Source organism: Periplaneta americana, chromosome 8 (assembly GCF_040183065.1).
Source record: "Periplaneta americana isolate PAMFEO1 chromosome 8, P.americana_PAMFEO1_priV1, whole genome shotgun sequence".
Classification (NCBI taxonomy): domain Eukaryota; kingdom Metazoa; phylum Arthropoda; class Insecta; order Blattodea; family Blattidae; genus Periplaneta; species Periplaneta americana.
Window position 1 is genome coordinate 28,966,157 of NC_091124.1, and position 17,739 is coordinate 28,983,895.

Consider the following 17,739-nt stretch of genomic DNA (forward strand, 5'->3'; position numbering starts at 1 on the left):
GCGGCCCTATGTGAGGGCGGTAATGAACTTGCGGGTTCTTTAAAAGCCATAAGTATGCCCCCAGAATGCATGTAATCGTAATTTACATTCTTCGTAGTCTTATTAATTGAATTTAATCGATTTTAAATCCATTGCAAAATTAAAAAAAGAAGTGCGGAACCTGTGCATTTCTGTGATATAAATGCATATTTAAATCTTTTCGTTTTTGGTATGTAAATCTGACATAATTCTGACAAATCGGGGTTAATAGGTTACCATTTGTTCTATTGTGTGAATCTGAATAACGTCCTTGAAGCATAAGAGGATTTCCCCGGCCACACTGTTTACAACATTGAGGAAAAGAATGATGTGGAATGTTTACAAACTTGCTAGCCCTGCAACACAATATCCCAGAATTTGCCTCAACAGCCTTGAAACGTATTGGACTACAAGCTGTAGTGTCGAGCGGGTATTCAGTAAACACTATTTAAACATGACAAACAGACGAACAAGAACACATTTTTTTCCATACAAAAAAGGTCAATGATGTCTTATTTGCGCAATTTCTTCAAGCCCAATTAATTATTTATCAAATATATCTTAATTTCTACAATTTTGATGTAAGTTATAGTTACCGGTACTTATAAATTCTAACAAATGAAACGAATGTATTATATATTAATTAATTCCACTTTTTTATTCTTAACTAGCCGTACCATTGCGCTCGGCTGCACTTGTTAGAAATAAATATAAAGTAATTACCGGTATAATTATACTTAAAATAGGACGTTTGATCCAGGGAACATTCGTGTTTGATAGAAGGATAAATCGTTTAATATGTTACGTAATTTAAATTGTATTTAAATAATTAAAATGCGATCATTTTGGTCCAGAGAGCAATCATTTGGTGCAATGACAATTCCTTTAACATGTTTCTTATTTGTTATTACATGCAACCATAGTTTAATGAAGATTGACATATAATTTATTTTAATGTGTAAACATTATATTACTTGCTATATGTTTCCATTGAATTATGGTAATAACTTAATTTTAACCATTGTTTTCTACGTCTTCAGTAAATGGCGCTTTGCCCACTATGGTTCTGAACCCTTCAAATAACTTAAATAGTGATATAGCATATATAGTGGTATGTAATTACATTTCTTTCTTTCGAAAATGTAAGAATTCACGATCTTCTATGTACCATTGTCATGGGATGAATAAATGTGTTTTTTTTTTTCCTACTCAAAAATTTTATATTTTGCACATAGGAGTTACTGCAGGAACAACAACGCTATAATCTGAGGTGGTGGTGAAAAAGTATTATATTGTTATTTTAAAAGTCTTGTATCCTTAAATATCAGTCCTATCAAAATTTTGCATAGAATAAAACTTATCGGAAATCATTTTTAAAGAAACTTTTGTTATATAACATTTTTTCACAAAAATCAATAATAAGCGAGATATTTCGATTTATTTAATTTAGGCCCCCTTATAACCCACTTTTAAATAACGTATTTTGAATGCCAGATAGCCTAAAATCTAAGTTACAATGAACTTAATTTGTATTCCAAATTTCATCGAAATCCGTTCAACCATTATCGCGTGAAAAGGTAACAAACATCCAGACAGACAGACAGACATACAAACAAGAATTTCAAAAAAACGATTTTCGGTTTCAGGATGATTAATTATACATGTTAACACCAATTATTTTTGGAAAATCGAAAATTACCAGAAAAATTTTGGCTACAGATTTATTATTAGTATAGATTTCATGTACATAGGCAACGTCAGATTTGCTTAGTAATATAGAAATTCGATGATTTCACTCCTTTGGTTCAGGGCAATGTATTTGAGTGCAATGAAGACAGTACGTAAGCTAATTATTTCTTTAATTTGTGCTGCAAACTGTGGACTGATTCTCAACAAAAAAATGCATGCATTTTGAACCAAATAACCTAAAATCGAAGGTGCTTCTAAAGTCTTTGGTCCAGGGAAATTTATCTAAATGCAATGAAGATAAGTTATTACTTAAATTTGTGCCCTGAACCAATTAAGAAAAATTAACAAAATTTATGTAGCCTATTAACTAAAGCAAAACTGACATATACATGGAGATGTTTCCTATGAAATTACCATAAATTTTGGATAAATGAATCATAAATCTCATTTTATAACATTAACATAGGCCTATCTGTGATTTAAGTTTTTAATTATGCCATTAAAATACGACCAAACTTCGTGCAATGCACTAAAACACGTCATCATCATCGTATCAAATATTGAAACACTCTGTATCTACTTTCAAAATTACTTTCCTATAATTCACGGCCACTAGGGGGCATATGCAGGTAGTTCTTTGGTATCAGTAAGGATATTCTTCCCACGAGCTTCTACATTCTGACATAAACACATGTAACATAGTTTCTTTTTAAAATCATTGAATCTTCGACTTGGCTGCGCACCACGAAGAGGACTGACGTCTGATTTGTGTTGCGTCTTTTAAAGATGAAATGAAACTGGGAGATGGTATAACTTTACAAATAAGCTATATCTATAGGCCTATTATATCTGGAAAAATAAATAGGCGAATTTTCGTAAGGTCAAGAATCATTGACTGATTAGGTTGTTTGTTCTGGCTTTTAGCATGTCTTTTGGTAGTTAGATTCGCAGATTTACCCTGAACCGAAGACAGAAGTGCTTTCTCGCGTAGTGCAAAATAATGGCGATAAAAAATGGGTTACGTGATGATTTCGTGCGAAAATGTCTGAGAAAATCGTCGGTCGAGTATATAAGAAACGAAGGTATTTGGGGTGAGTTTACAGCTTTCGCAGTGATTACACAATGCCTTTAAAGTGATTTGCTACAATTCTGAGATTATTTTCAATTTTTTAAGTAGGCCTAGGCCTACTTTTTTTTTCTTCCGTGTATTTTGCGTAGCAGAATCGAAGATTAAACAAGTTTTTAATTATCAAATTAAAATACGGCCAAATTACGTCCAATGACCTAAAACACGTCATCACCATCATAGTATGCAGTATTGAACCCCGTCTATTACAATCTATAGCTACTTCTATAATTAATATTCTATAATCTTACTACCATATTACAAGTCAACAACGTATACAATGAAAGGGGAAAGGAACTGGCCGCCTTACCCTATTATCTCCCGGCCTAGTTCCCTCATGACGCCTTATCGGTGTCACTTTTGACAGTTAGCTAAACAACAATCTTACGACCAACAGGGAAATATTTTAGTTGTTGTCTGGTAGTGGTAGGCTTTTTTTTTTTTTCCATGATTTTCTACATTCTGACGTAAGAACACGATATTTCTTTTAAAATACTTACTTTTCTATCACATACAACACAGAAACTTCCAACTTCGGTTAGGTTAGGTTAGCTTCGTTCATAATTGTTACATCGTAATTTTTTTTTTTTTCGGGTATTCGCGTTCATTTTCAAGCGTTCTACCTCTGTATTTCGCGTGTTAAATGGTTTCTTCCTAATTCTCGAAGTACTGGAGTTCATCTACTTGTCTTCTTGCTTCCCAGTAAGTTATTGTAATGACAGATTTGTAGCTGTTAAATTTTTACAGTTCTAGAGGTGTGTAATATCAAAATGAACAATTAGGAGTAGGAAAAATATTTACTTCATAAGATGGACAGCCAAACAATCATGTCCCTTATATAATCGAAAAAGGTGTGACCGCTTTCATTCGTGGACATTCTGGAATTAAATTTTTATTGTTTAATAAAATATTTAATTGCTTATTTACACTTTCAAGTGTAATTTTTCATGTACCTACTTATTTCTCGAATGATTTTCTTAATTATAGTTTTGAGGACTGGTAATTTGTTATGTGTTAAATAATCACTTTTAGGTTAGGCCTACAAAGGCACCGATCAATTCTTTCCAATTTTTAGCTAGCCTATTTTCTAAAAATGAGAGAGTCAGAAGCAAAGTGGTACAAGTGACATTTCTAGATTCATCCAGGGCGAGATAAATCATCTAAAATTTTATTGGCAAAGGGATATATCTTTTAACCACATCACACATTAAAACTGAAATAAAAAATTTCACGAAGTACTTTAAACTACATTTTCTAAAAATTATTTTAAGTGCACTTATATCCCTTTTCTTCTAAACTTCTCAATCTGTTTTCAAGTCAACTGACGTCCTATATGAATTCTTCCCATTCCAAACTACCTTCCCTCTGAAAATTGACCATTTTTCCACTTTTTTTCGTCAAAAAAAGTTTGGTGTCGCTTGCTATAAAAAAATCAAAATACTTAAATATGAAATTCAGGGATGCGATAAAATGCTACATCTGTAAACTCAAATCGCTGAAAAATCACACAGCTATCTATTTAGTAGTAATAATGCATGCCATGCCAAAGTTACAAAACCTCTGACTGACCTGATATACACAATTGCCCCATTGATATGGAGTCTCTTCCAACCGAATGGCACTGTAATAGTTGGCACCACTGGTTGCACAGGAACGGATGTGGCAACTGGCTGATTGGTTTGTTGAATCATGTTGTTATTGTTCAGTGCAGCAGCATTCGGGGGGACTGCCATCGCCAACACGATATTTCCTAGCTGTTGTTGAGAAAGTGATATGGCACCACCGGGTGTTCGCACTATCCCCGCGGCCTGCGCCCCAGACTGTTGTACGTTCACACCGTTATTAAGCATCACCATTCCCGCGGCGTTATTTAGACCCGGAGGGACGGTAGTGGGACTCTGATGAACTAAGCTATTGCTCCCACTCGTCACTAAATGAGGATTGTTCATGGGAGCAACAGGGTGGCCCGCAGAAGGAGGCAGGAGCAAAGTTAGAGAGTTGGTACCGGCATCTGGTTGGCTGTCTCCTGAACTCAAACTGCTGCAGCTGGATTCTGCAGTTTCCGAGCGCACCGAATCGCATCTTGGGAAGACAACGGCCCCACTGGAGGGTGTCGAAGAGCCGGTGGCACCCCCATCACCCCCCATCACTGCTACTATGTTAGCAGCATCCCCACCTTGGGTGGTTGTGATAAAATTAGTTGTCGCAAGAGCCTGTGAGGCCGAGGAACTGTTGCCACCAGCTTCGTTGTGTGCGTTATTCTTTTGATCAGGCCCACTGAAGAATGTCTGGGCACACGAAACAGCCACACGTTGCTGCTGCTGTTGCTGTTGCACAATAGCTTGGGATGGCTGAGGCACAACGGAATATCCATTGCAGATTTGTTCATTAGAACTTCCTATTACAGCAGAAGGTAGCTCGATACTGTTTGGACACACAGCCTGCTGTTGCCCAATGCCCGGATGACCGCCTAGATTCACCAGACCTTTAACCGACGTCCCACTCCCGAATCCTTGATTCAAGATTGCACCACTGTGCCCGACATTATTACTGCTATACGCAATATTATTTATGACATTTGATCCATGCCCGTGATGGAAGCCATTAGTTTGCACAATCCCACCTGGGGTATTGGTCGATGCATAGAAACTCGCCTGTTGAGGTAAGGAAACGTTACCAATGAGGCCATTGCTTGTAGGAAAGTCCTGAGTTTTGATTAACGGAGGTTTAAGATTCTTTATTGGTGCCCCTAAGGGGGCCACTGACTGTGTCGAGGGAGCAAACGTAGCTGCTGTTGCACCATTCTGTTGGGATTGTTGCTGAGGGTAGGATGCCGACACATTATGTTGATTAACTGCCGTCGCATATGCTTGAGCCGCGAAATTATCATTCGACACATACACTACAACATTCTGGACATTTGCTTGTTGCTGATGATGTTGAATGTGACTCTGGGGAGGCTCAGGCTTGCCAGCCATCGTCCAATGGTGTTGTCAAAGCAACAGCCACCACCATCACTGACACACCGCATGTACATAGGCACGCCACTACTTCTGGTAAACTCTGCAATTAACAGAAATCAAAATTAGCAACGTCACAGACCAAAATTATTCAACTACATTACTAAAAACTTCACTGCAGATGTCTTTCTGCAAGGAGCAACTTCAGGTAATAACAGTCGAAAGTCCTTTAAATGGCAATTTCATACCTAATTGTAAATAAATTAAAAAAACGGCAATAATAAATAAAAATATAACCTAACGTTAGTCAGAAAATATCCTCATTTTAACGAACCTTATGTAAGTGCCACTTTTAGTGAGTTCATGCATATAGTTTATACGCAACACAAATCACGTAACGAATGTAGGTAATGCACTTCATGTTACATGACATAAATATATATATTTTGCATACCTGCATGTCGTATTTGATGCATATGATTGTATTTCCGGGAAGATTTTCCTTCCTGACATTACACTTAAAACAATATGCGCAAGTACAACGGCCTAACCAGGTATCCCACTGTTGTTTTGATATCAATGTCATCAACACTGCATCCCGTAAACTGCTCAACACCTGCGCGAAATCACTTCTGTTTTCAGCCGTCTCCGTTAAAGTGTTGCACTAAGAAAACAAACACTTCGCTTAATGACACCTTAAAATTGTAAATTTGATCTGAATTCGCACAAATGGCATAAGTAAACACAATACCGCACAATCCTCGCTTTCCCTCCACAATATTTTCGCATATGTGATATCGGAAAAATATGGTTCCCTTCCTTCACTCCCAGAATTCCTTGCGGTATCTCGACAGCTTTTAAGGTTCCATGATGCACTTCAATAAAACAACTGAAACGTAAAAAGCGTAATGTCGGCAGCGTTCATAAAACAATCAATTACATTTATCATATATTTATATTTTTACAGCTAAATCGAATGAATTGCTCTTTATCTATTTAAATAAATAAGTGATAATTACGTGCACAGTATTTTATATACTCTTCTTGCTTCCAATGCTCAGAAACAACATAATCGCTTTCTAGCTAGCACTTGAAGACAATGGAAAGCAACTGCAGTTTTTTTCTAACCTTTTTAGTGACTAGTTGCATAAGCCAACACTAGAGCGAAGCACAAGAGCATATTGCCATTATTCATCATGGCAAAGACTCATCCCCGTGACAAAGAGGTTGTTCATATGGAGTGGGCGAGAGGCATCTGTGGCATCATCGCACATGATTAATATGGTTACCTATGATATATTATCGCAAAAGTCCTGATAAAATTAATAATTTTTATACTTCAAAGATGAATTCAGAAAATGCTTTTATTAAATAAATCACAACTTTAGTGTTGGACATAATATTCTTCCAGTCTATAATATTATACCACAGTCCAATACATAGTCACAGACTGTGCTGTCACCACAGTTTAGTATACACAGAATGCATCCATAGATAATTGCTAACCACTAGGATCGCTACTATCGCCTCATTACAGACAATGCGAAATAGTACCTGCACAGTCTATTGTACCTAGTACCCTCACAACTCAAACTTCGTGACATTATATACTAGACTGTGCTGTCACGAAGCTTGAGATGACTTTTTTTGCATTCCCCATGATACAATGCTCCAAGCGGTTAGCAACTGAGAGCACTAGAAACAATAGACCACAGTCTAGAATATACAGACACGAAGCTTGAGTTGTGAGGGTGCTAGGAACAATAGACTGTGCCGGTACTATTTCGCATTGTCTGTAATGAGGCGATATTAGCGATCCTAGTGGTTAGCAACTAGGTATGGATGCATATTTAATACGTATCCTAGATCAAGGTACGTATTGAGCTTCGTTGACTGTATACTAGTAGACTGTGTGATAGTAGCGACCTTAGTGGCTAGCAACTAAAGTTCAACAGTGAACAGTCATTGTATGCATATTCTCCACGTCTAGATCATATATACCCAGATAGGCTTTGAGGTTAATAACTTTTGTCAGGTTTACTACGCTGCCATCTAGTTGTTACATTAAGGAGTCACGTCATAATTCCCATTTGAATTGCATTAGCGACTGTATTGCCATCTCGTGTTCGTTTACGGCGGACGGATGGCGATCCTGGCGGTTGTTCTCTTCGAAGTGCTGCCGATTTTAACATAGAGATGAGTTATCTGTACGAGAGAGAAAGAGATTATTTTGATAGTTTTTTTTTATTATTTTAGTAGGTTATTTTACGACGCTTTATCAACATCTTAGGTTATTTAGCGTCTGAATGAGATGAAGATGATGTCGGTGAAATGAGTCCGGGGTCCAGCACCGAAAGTTACCCAGCATTTGCTCATATTGGGTTGAGGGAAACCCCAGGAAAAAAACCTCAACCAGGTAACTTGCCCCGACCGGGAATCGAATACGGGCCACCTGGTTTCGCGGCCAGACGTGCTAACCGTTACTTCACAAGTGTGGACTTTTATTGATGTATGCATGTGTTTCTGTACGAGAGAGAAAAAGAGAGAGATTGTCTTAAGTTATGCCCTATTATAATTTATAGCAGCTATTCTATCAATAGTCTCTAGAGACACACCATCTCAAACAGCAGAAATAACTAAAATGCTCTCTCAATTAATAACACTCAATAAAAGAATTGTATTGCAATGGATACCATCCCATTGCGGACAAGAATGTGGATGCTTTAGCAAAGAAGGGCAGCACTGCTATTTACAGACCTATTACTAAATCTACATATTTTACTCTATGAAAAGATTTATTAAATCTACATACTCAGACTTCAACAAACAAAATTTGATAACACAATCTCAAGGGGGAAAATGGAATTCTCTGCATCATTCCCGATTTACCACGAAAATCGTCTGTAGCTGCATTTAGATTGGCAAGCACCTGCATAGAATTGGAATATATCAGTCCCTTAACTGCCCATTGTGCAAGTCAAATCAAGAAATGGATTCAGAATACCTCAAAATCTGTGCTTCAGTACCTGACCATGACAATATCTTTGAAAAATATCGAAATGTAAGAGGTCAAATGACTTTATTGTCAAACACCTGGCATTAAAAAATAATATAATTTGTAGATCTACAGTTCAAGCCCTATACAATTCGGTCCGAAACATCGCGGATGTGGATGTAACACTGTAAGAAACATGCCCTCTAAAATACCTTTATTAAATAATCATATTCCGATATACTGTACCATGGTCAAACTATAATGGGGGGGAGGAGGTAAATGACGTCCCGCATAACTCCGTTATATGGGGATTCTATGGTTTTGCTTTGCTCCCACAAGGAAATTGTTCTCTCTCCGTCTATGCAGTATGGTACTACTGATATTCGAAGTTAAAGAGTAATAAAATTTTATCAAAAATAAATATTGGTTTACATGCCACATAGTGTAGTTAGGACACTTAATAACACTAAAGGATTCATGAACTGTAAATCATATTTGGTGAGGTGGAGGTGATGTAGCTCACTACCAAGGAGTTACAAGTCTTAATCGGTCCTGCCTCAACCAGAAGTGAGAACGGTATTCTCAAATGAAAGTTTAATTTCCCTACTTATGTACGAGTATAAGCACCACTGTGAAGCTAGCTCTCTTAATTAGCCCTGAAGCACCAGTTAAATTGAACCGATTATTTTTTAAAGGTCACATGTCCACTTTTGTCAATTTTACAGGAGAAACAAAAAACTGTTTATTTTGCTAACGGTACTTTGTAGTTTAATCAGATATTTTTTATTCGACGACAAAGGTGTTAAGTTACATTTACATGCATAAATTAATAGTAGCATCACCAAAACTTAACTATAAAAAAAATAATTTATGATGGACTACTGCCCTTTCAATAATAAATAAGTAAAATGTAATAAAATGAATTTTTATGTTCTTAAATGTGTTTTCACTATTATTGACTAACAAATATTTAAGAATGTAACCGTTCAGAACATTATTTTGCTATGGCAATATAGCATATTTGATATAAAGCAATTTAAAAGCATAAAAGCTTTTAAGTTTCTTCATTAAACACTTCCTCTGAAGTTTTCAGTCATCTTCATTGTTTTTTTCTTCAATCGGCTACTGGGGAATTTCCACATAAAATTGAAGATATTCAGGAAGTACATACTGCATAACTTGGCTCACATCTTCAAATTTCTTCTTATTTATTGGAACTTTTCCATAATATGATTTACTTTCTAGGATACATCGCATTAATTCTATGCAGTAACTTGAATGTGTGTGTCATTACTCAAATATATTCATATACAACCACTGTAGGCCTACCTGGGGACTTAGCATCAAAAATCATCATTGAATATTGTAAAATTTAAAAATATATTTGTGATCTTTAAGCACTCCTTTTTCCTAATGATTCAACTACTCGCCATTTTGTAACTGTTGTAAACAAAGAACGGAATCATGAGATTTTATATTGATGATCATCATCATCATCTCCATCAAGTATTAGACCCTACAGGATCTGTTACGGTCTCATGCCAGCGCTTTCGTGGTCTTCCAAATTTCCTCTTTCCTCTTGGTACATAAGTAAGAATCTGTTTAGGCCATCTAGTGCGATCCATCCTTTCAACATGTTTTTTCCACTGAAGTCGATATTGTTGAACAAAATTAACTATATGATCCATTTTTAGTTCCTGCAATATGTCCACATTTTTACGGTGTTCCAGCAAAGAGCATCCCGCTGTTCGTCGCATGAACCTCATTTCAGCTGTCGTCAGCTTTTGCTCATCAGCTTTTCTGATTGTCCATGCCTCGCTACCGTAAGTGAGGACTGGTCGAGCTAGTGTCTTATATACCGTAAAGTGGGGTGACTTTGAACGCTGAGGTGTCTTTGAACAGTAATTTAGCGCCTTTCTAAATTAAATGCTGTACCCAATTGCGAAAAAACTGTTTAAGTTGTCAATAAATTAGTTCAGTTTTTTCGCAATTGGGTACAGCATTTAATTTAGAAAGGCGCTAAATTACTGTTCAAAGTCACCCCACTTTACCGTACCTTTAGCCTTGTATGTTTCTGAACATGGGATGATTTGAAGACGGTGTTAATTACGCCAGTGATTTTTATAAATTTAGATATTTTGTTCGACATATCTTCATCAATGATGTAAGAGAGATTATAACCTAAATAGTTAAAGGAATTAACACGTTCAATTAAAGTATTATTTATCTTGATCTTACTTGGAATTGGATTCTCTCCCGAAAATGCCATGACTTTTGTTTTCTCTTTTGAGATTTCCATATTGAAATCTGAGGCAGTTATTTGCAAATTATAAATGGCTCTTTGTAAAGCATCCTCTGTTTTAGCGATAATAACCTGATCGTCGGCAAACATTAGTGTATCGAGAACTGTGTTTCGATTAATATTACATTCAAGTCTCATAATATATTGTACATCATGCAATGAATGATGGGAAAAGAAGATAGTTTGTTACTGATAGGTAACATGTCCTGGACACGTGCCCTTTCAATACTAAACGGAAACTTCTTTACACTGTAACACTCGGTAGAGTGCACGTACTTGTTCCTTTTCTTCAGCAAACGGTGCGCTACACCAAAGAGAAATATTATGGTGGTCATAACTCAATTTGTCAAGAAAGTGGACATGTGACCTTTCAATAACGATCGATTCAATTTTAACCTACAGTGAAACCTGTCTAAAGCGGCCATCTGAAGTTACCTTGTAAAATGGCCGTTGCATCAGGTGGCCGCTTGATTAAGGTTGCGGTTTTTATGAATCAGCATGAAAATACTGAATTTCATTGACTTTTTAGTACTGTGTCCACATAACAATCGTGCATATTAATGTCAGCCTCTTCCATTCTTGCAACTAGCCTTTTCAAAACTTGCTTACGGTACCTCAGTTTAAATTAATGGATAATACCTTGATCAAGGGACTGGAGGTGTGATGTCCGCTCTAACCACCCATTACTAGCAAAAAATTGCTTACATTGAATTATTTGGTAACTTCAAGACCTTTCTCTTGAATCATAGGCCCACTTACTGGCAATTTCTTCGCCCTCGCACACTTGAACCATTCGTAAACGAAATCATTCACATTACTAAACACAGATTCTCTCTTCCTTTTTTGGCCACCACGCATATTTTTCTCTCATTATTTTAATATTTCATCTTTATTCTTAATTATACCGTTTATTTGTGTCCTTCCACATTTGAATATTTCTGCAATTTTTCTCGCACATGTTCCCTTCTCACTTTCTTCAATCATTTTTCGTCTCGCCTCTAAACTTAACACCACTCTAGATTTATTGTTAGATATGATTTCTCTCTCAAACTAATTCCTCTGACTCAACTGAATGAAAAGAAGAAAAATTTCGTAAAAGCTGGCCCAAATAGAGAAAAAAATTCGAATGATTAACTACTGACCTAAAACATACTGTGACATTTTCGATAGAAAAAGTCCGTGTTTCCATCCTTTAAAAACGAGTAAGAATTTAAAGCTGTACAGGGTTGGAGTGGAAAGTGACAAAAGAGTCGTAAAACAGTAACCAACTAACCCCAAGATATGGAGGGTGTACTGTTGTACACTTAGCTATTGTCCCCGTGACATTGCTTCCTGTCCTCTAACCAATGAAAAAAATAGGTCAGACAGTATCCGTGAAAAGATTTTTTGTTGGACAGTGACTGTTAGTCAGGTTCTAATCCAAATAGACCCCGGCCACTGGCCGGTGCAAGAGGTGGCCGCTAAATAAAGAGAGAATTTGTATTGATCTTATGGAAAATTCAATTGGTTCCAGAGAAAATTGGCCTTTTGGTCAGGTGGCCGTTTAAATGAAGTGACCGCAAAGGCAGGTTTCACTGTATATGTATTAAAATTTAAGTTATATTATAAAAATAATAATAATATAATTAGAGATGGGGTGTGACACTGTTTTACCGCCACAGCTCTGGAAAAATCACTGTGATATTAGTAATTCTGTCAGTCTGATTTTTGTGTTCAGATGATTCTTGGTGATTGCGAATGTTGTAATGCCCTGGTATTCACAGCCATTCATTAAAGATAATGGCACGCAATACATGCCACATTCCAAGGGTAATATCATCAGTCGTAATGTAGAAGTTTCTTGTTGCTGCAAGTGCCAGCTAGTCTGGGATCTTCAAGTTTTCAATTCGTGGTCATTTTACAAAATTAAGGAATAAAAATGTTCTTTGCAAGGGGAATGTATATTGGAACAAAACCGGAATGAATTCGAACATTATAAAAGTCATAGTACAACCCATAATGTAGCGAACATAAATCTTTGCTTTGAAATCCGAACTATTAGTTCTAACTGATGGTCAGTGATGTGTTCAGTATTCTCTTTCATACATTCCATAACATTCGATTATTTGAGATTTTATAGAAAGTGATGATGAAGTAAGTTATTTTTCTATCAATATTTTGCTGTTCTTACTCATGCTAGACGCAGAATTACAATTATTTTATTGCAGGTGATGGATTATGTTGCAACATGACTAATCAATCCTCCAATCACAATCTAAACACCAGGTCACAGAAGAGCCAAACCCTAGCAATTCCTGCCCATAGAACATCCCACTTTTCATCCTCTTTTACTGTCTCAGTCACTCGTGAATGGAATTCTCTACCTCAGAAGATTAGGGGCTGCCAGGCAATAACCACTTTCAAGAAAAGACTAAACAATTTCTTACGGGCACAGTCAAACTGAAGTTATAATTGTGATCGAGTTTAATAATTTAATTTAATTTAGGTATGACTATCATTACTGGCGGCCGGGTAGCTCAGTTGGTAGAGCAGCTGGCTACAGACTGGAAGGTCCGGGGTTCGATCCCAGGTGGCGACAGGATTTTTTCTCGTTGCCAAACTTTCATAACGGCCCCGAGGTTCACTCAGTTTCCTATAAAATTGAGTACCGGGTCTTTCCTGGGGGTAAAAGGCGGCCAGAGCGTAGTGCCGACCACACCACCTCATTCTAGTGCCGAGGTCATGGAAAGCATGGGGCTCTACCTCCATGCCCCTCCCCCCCCCCCAAGTGCCTTCATGGCATGTTACGGGGATACCTTTACCTTTTTATGACTATCATTACTATTACTATTATTATTATTACATAATTATTTTATTGTTGTGAAGATGAAAAGAATTGTCATTGTATTATATTAATTATGTATTATATTGTCTTGTATTGTAGTATTGTATTGCTTTGAATTGTATCGTATTGTATTATGTTATATTCGTAGCATTGTAGTAATTTTCTATCATACTGGTTGAGTGGAAGAGAAGGCCGAATGGCCTTAACTCTGCCAGTTAAAATAAACCATTATTATTATTATTATTATTAATATAATAAATACAGTGCACCATTTAACAATTTTTCTTTGTAATGAAAGTGAAGGAGGGGGGAAATTCAAAATTTCTTTCCATAAAATTAGGGTGCAGGGAGGATTATTGGAGTATATATGGTATACAAACGGGGACAAGCAAAATTCGCTGTGGGGGGAAACATTCGCGAAAGTGGTAGACTGTACATCAAGTTGTTCCACTATAAATATACGCTCATTTCTGCAATGAACTAGCAATGTACATTGTGTTCTTTCTCAAATTTGATTGTTGTTGCCATTAGTTTCATGTCGTATACTTTTTTTACTGTCAGTAAACCAAAACTGATCTTTCCAAACATTTACATAATTGTATTCTGGTTTGAAAACTTTATTAATGATACCTGTAACTTTAACAAATCTGAAAATTTTTATTAACATGTCACAGTCTTCATTACATAATAAATAAATTCCAAATATAATCTTTTCGCTTTTAGAATAATCCTGATGTAAACACAAGCACATGACTGTTATATCCATGATTGGCTCCTAGTCAATGACACAAGAAAATATAGATCTGTATTTGTTAACCATAATCTTGTGTTTATTTTAAAAGAAAACTTGAATTTTAGTTGATAAATATGATAACACTTAAAACTTTACTTGTATGTACATTACGTAAAAGAGAAGAGTACCTGTACTTTCAGATGTCATTTTCTATGAAAGTGGAGGAATTCAATGAGTAATACCAAGGTAGTGTGTTCTTGTAACAAATTTGTGTCACTTGATCTTGATGTCCATGTAAGCAAGTGATAGTATGGCTTCTGCATCCTCAGTGTGTGCGCTTCAATGTAAGAGGTGTAAACACCTTTGTTCGACAGCGAATGGTCTTACATGTAAGTTTATAGTAATTTAATTAACTGAAAAGTAACCGTTTTCTAAGCAAATATATGCACAGTAGTAGGCCTACTTTGACGAGTAACAGGAAATGTTTAACATGAAACAGATTCTACAACAGTGAACGGGATCACGTACTGAGAATCAGTGGCACAACGCTGTGACCAATCAGGCCTTATTTGAGTCACGTGCTATTGTTTATAGTACAATTATTCTAACAGCGAAAAGATTATAGTCTGAAGTACTGACTTATTCAGTAACAAAATTTTCTATGCACATATTCGTATTAAGATTATATCCAATAAATGCCATTACTTTACATTTTTATTCCAACCTTTGTGAAGCTCTACTTTCTAAATTATGCGTGGGTCACTTCATAAGTCATGGCAACTACATTATATCTTCCAAATAATCGAAAACATGGTTAGTTCAGTATATAGTTTGAAAACTGTAAGGGATGCCACCACCAGATTGTGTCTATGCGAAGAAGTAGCAGTAGCAACAGCAGTATATATATGTTATTTTCTAATGCCAGGCATTTGACAAAGTCATTTGACCTCTTGCACTCCAATATTTTTCAAAGATATTATCATGGCCAGCCACTGAAGCACAGATTTTGGGGTGTTCCGAATCCATTTCTTGGTTTGAGTTGCACAATGGGCAGTTAGGGGACTGATGTATTCCAGTTCTATGCAGGTGTTCAGCCAAACAATCATGGTCTGTTGCCAATCTAAATGCAGCTACAGACGATTTTCGCGGTAAATCGGGAATTAACTGTGGATTATGATGCAGTGAGTTCCATTTTTTCCCCTTGAGATTGTGTTATCAAATTTTGTTTGTTGAAGTCTAACTATGTAGATTTAATAAATCTTTTCACAGAGTAATACGTAGATTTAGTAACAGGTCTGTAAGTAGCAGTGCTGTCCTTCTTTGCTAAAGCATCCACATTCTCATTTCCCAGGATTCCACAATGGGATGGTATCCATTGGAATACAATTCTTTTATTGAGTGATATTAATTGAGAGAGCATTTTAGTTATTTCTGCTGTTTGAGATGAAGGCGTGTGTTTAGAGACTATTGATAGAATAGCTGCTTTGGAGTGACAGTACAACTGCATTCTTAAATTTATTGATGTGGCATAGAAGATTCCTGAGACTTTCACTTATTGCAACGATTTCTCCATCAAAGCTTGTTGTTCCATATCCAAGAGATCTATAAAGTGAGAAGAGACAGCACGTAACACCTGCACCGGCACCTTGTTCTCTGGAGATCAAGGATCCATCGGTGTATAAATGAAGCCAGTTTTGTGGAGGGTACCTAATATTAATTGTCTCTAAAGACAATTGTTTCATTATTTCAATGTTTACTTCTGATTTCAATATTTCTTCTGTTAAGTTTAGATTATATTCTATATTTAATAGAGTTAAAGGGTTTGGTTTAATTTGTAAGTTTTCTTTTAAATTCGGGATATTGATTTTCTGTTTTAATTCTTGAAGCATGGATATGAAACTTTTTCGAGTACAGCAGTATATATATTTAACCTGGTAGAGATAAGGCTATCAGGCCTTCTCTTCTCCTCTACCAGGGCATTACAACTACAATATTAAGAATAGAATTATAATTACAATTAATTATTAAATTTACAATAAGAATAAAAATGAACGTACGAAAAAGATTACCTGAATAATAAAGGGTAAACAATTTATTATAGAAGTTAAGAACAAAGACTTTTTTTTTACACAAATACAAATTAAACCTAGGATAATAAAATTATATAGTGATGAAATTACCAGATATTAAAATATTTTGTGATAGAATAAGATAACTATTTATAAGCAGTCATGTCTGAACGAGTCTCAATTATTGACCAAGTGCCTAGTAAGTTTGCGTTTGAATTCAATTTTATTTCGACAATCCCTGATCCTAGCAGGTAGCGAATTCCAGAGTCTTGGCAGGGCTATTGTGAAAGAGGACGAGTATGAGGAGGTGCGATGGGATGGTATTGTTTCATGGCGAGAGCGTGTGTTCAGATTATGGTGGGAAGAAAGGTAAGTGAAGTGAGACAACAGGTACGAAGGAATAGAAGAGTTCAATATTTCGAAGAAAATGAAAAGTGCATTTGTGACTAGTTGACAGCACACGCAAAAGTTAGTATGCTGGAGGTTGTGCTCCAAGATGGATGTAAGTAAAGTTGAACAGCGGTCATACGTGAAAACAGGAGATCTTGGAACATCCTCCCTACTCGCCTGATCTCAGTCCATGCGACTTTGATCTCATTCTGCAATTGAAGAAGCTGCTACATGGGAAGTGGTTTGCAAACAGGAAGGACATCTTAACAGTGTTTCGACAAGAGGCGATACACATAGACGAATTGTAAGCAGCTGATGGTATTCAACGCCTGCATCATCGTTGGCAAAAATGTGTGGAAGTCTTCGGGGATTATTTTGAAGGGTGTTACAGACCAATTATTTAGTCCTGGCAGCTCTGCAACGCGAAAGAGGGGAAGTAATAGGAGTAGTGGGGAGAGTTACGGAGTTGAGACAAGGGCGAACAGTCGGTAAAGGAATGCAGTACAACTTAACTGTACTAGAAACACAACGCTATACCGCACATGTGACATCAGATCGCTCTGACTGCAAGCAACAGACTAACCAGAACATCCCTTGGCATAACTTAATGGACTCACCTGACCAAGGCGCACA

At 36.5% G+C, this 17,739-nt stretch overlaps 1 protein-coding gene across 3 annotated transcripts in view; it reads right to left on the bottom strand.

Moving 5' to 3' along the window:
- LOC138704602 (nuclear receptor coactivator 6-like) overlaps positions 1-6,675 on the bottom strand; it is a 708,935-nt gene extending 702,260 nt beyond the window's left edge. For all 3 annotated transcript variants that reach the window (XR_011333375.1, XM_069832672.1, XM_069832673.1), the window contains exons 1-2: positions 6,248-6,675; positions 4,403-5,896 (exon numbers count right to left, since the gene is read on the bottom strand). Coding sequence is in view for 2 of the 3 variants with exons in the window: in XM_069832672.1 (XP_069688773.1) it covers positions 4,403-5,811 (1,409 nt within the window). In the remaining variant the exon portion in view is untranslated. The remainder of the gene's footprint in view (positions 1-4,402; positions 5,897-6,247) is intronic.
- Positions 6,676-17,739: the final 11,064 nt, after the last annotated feature.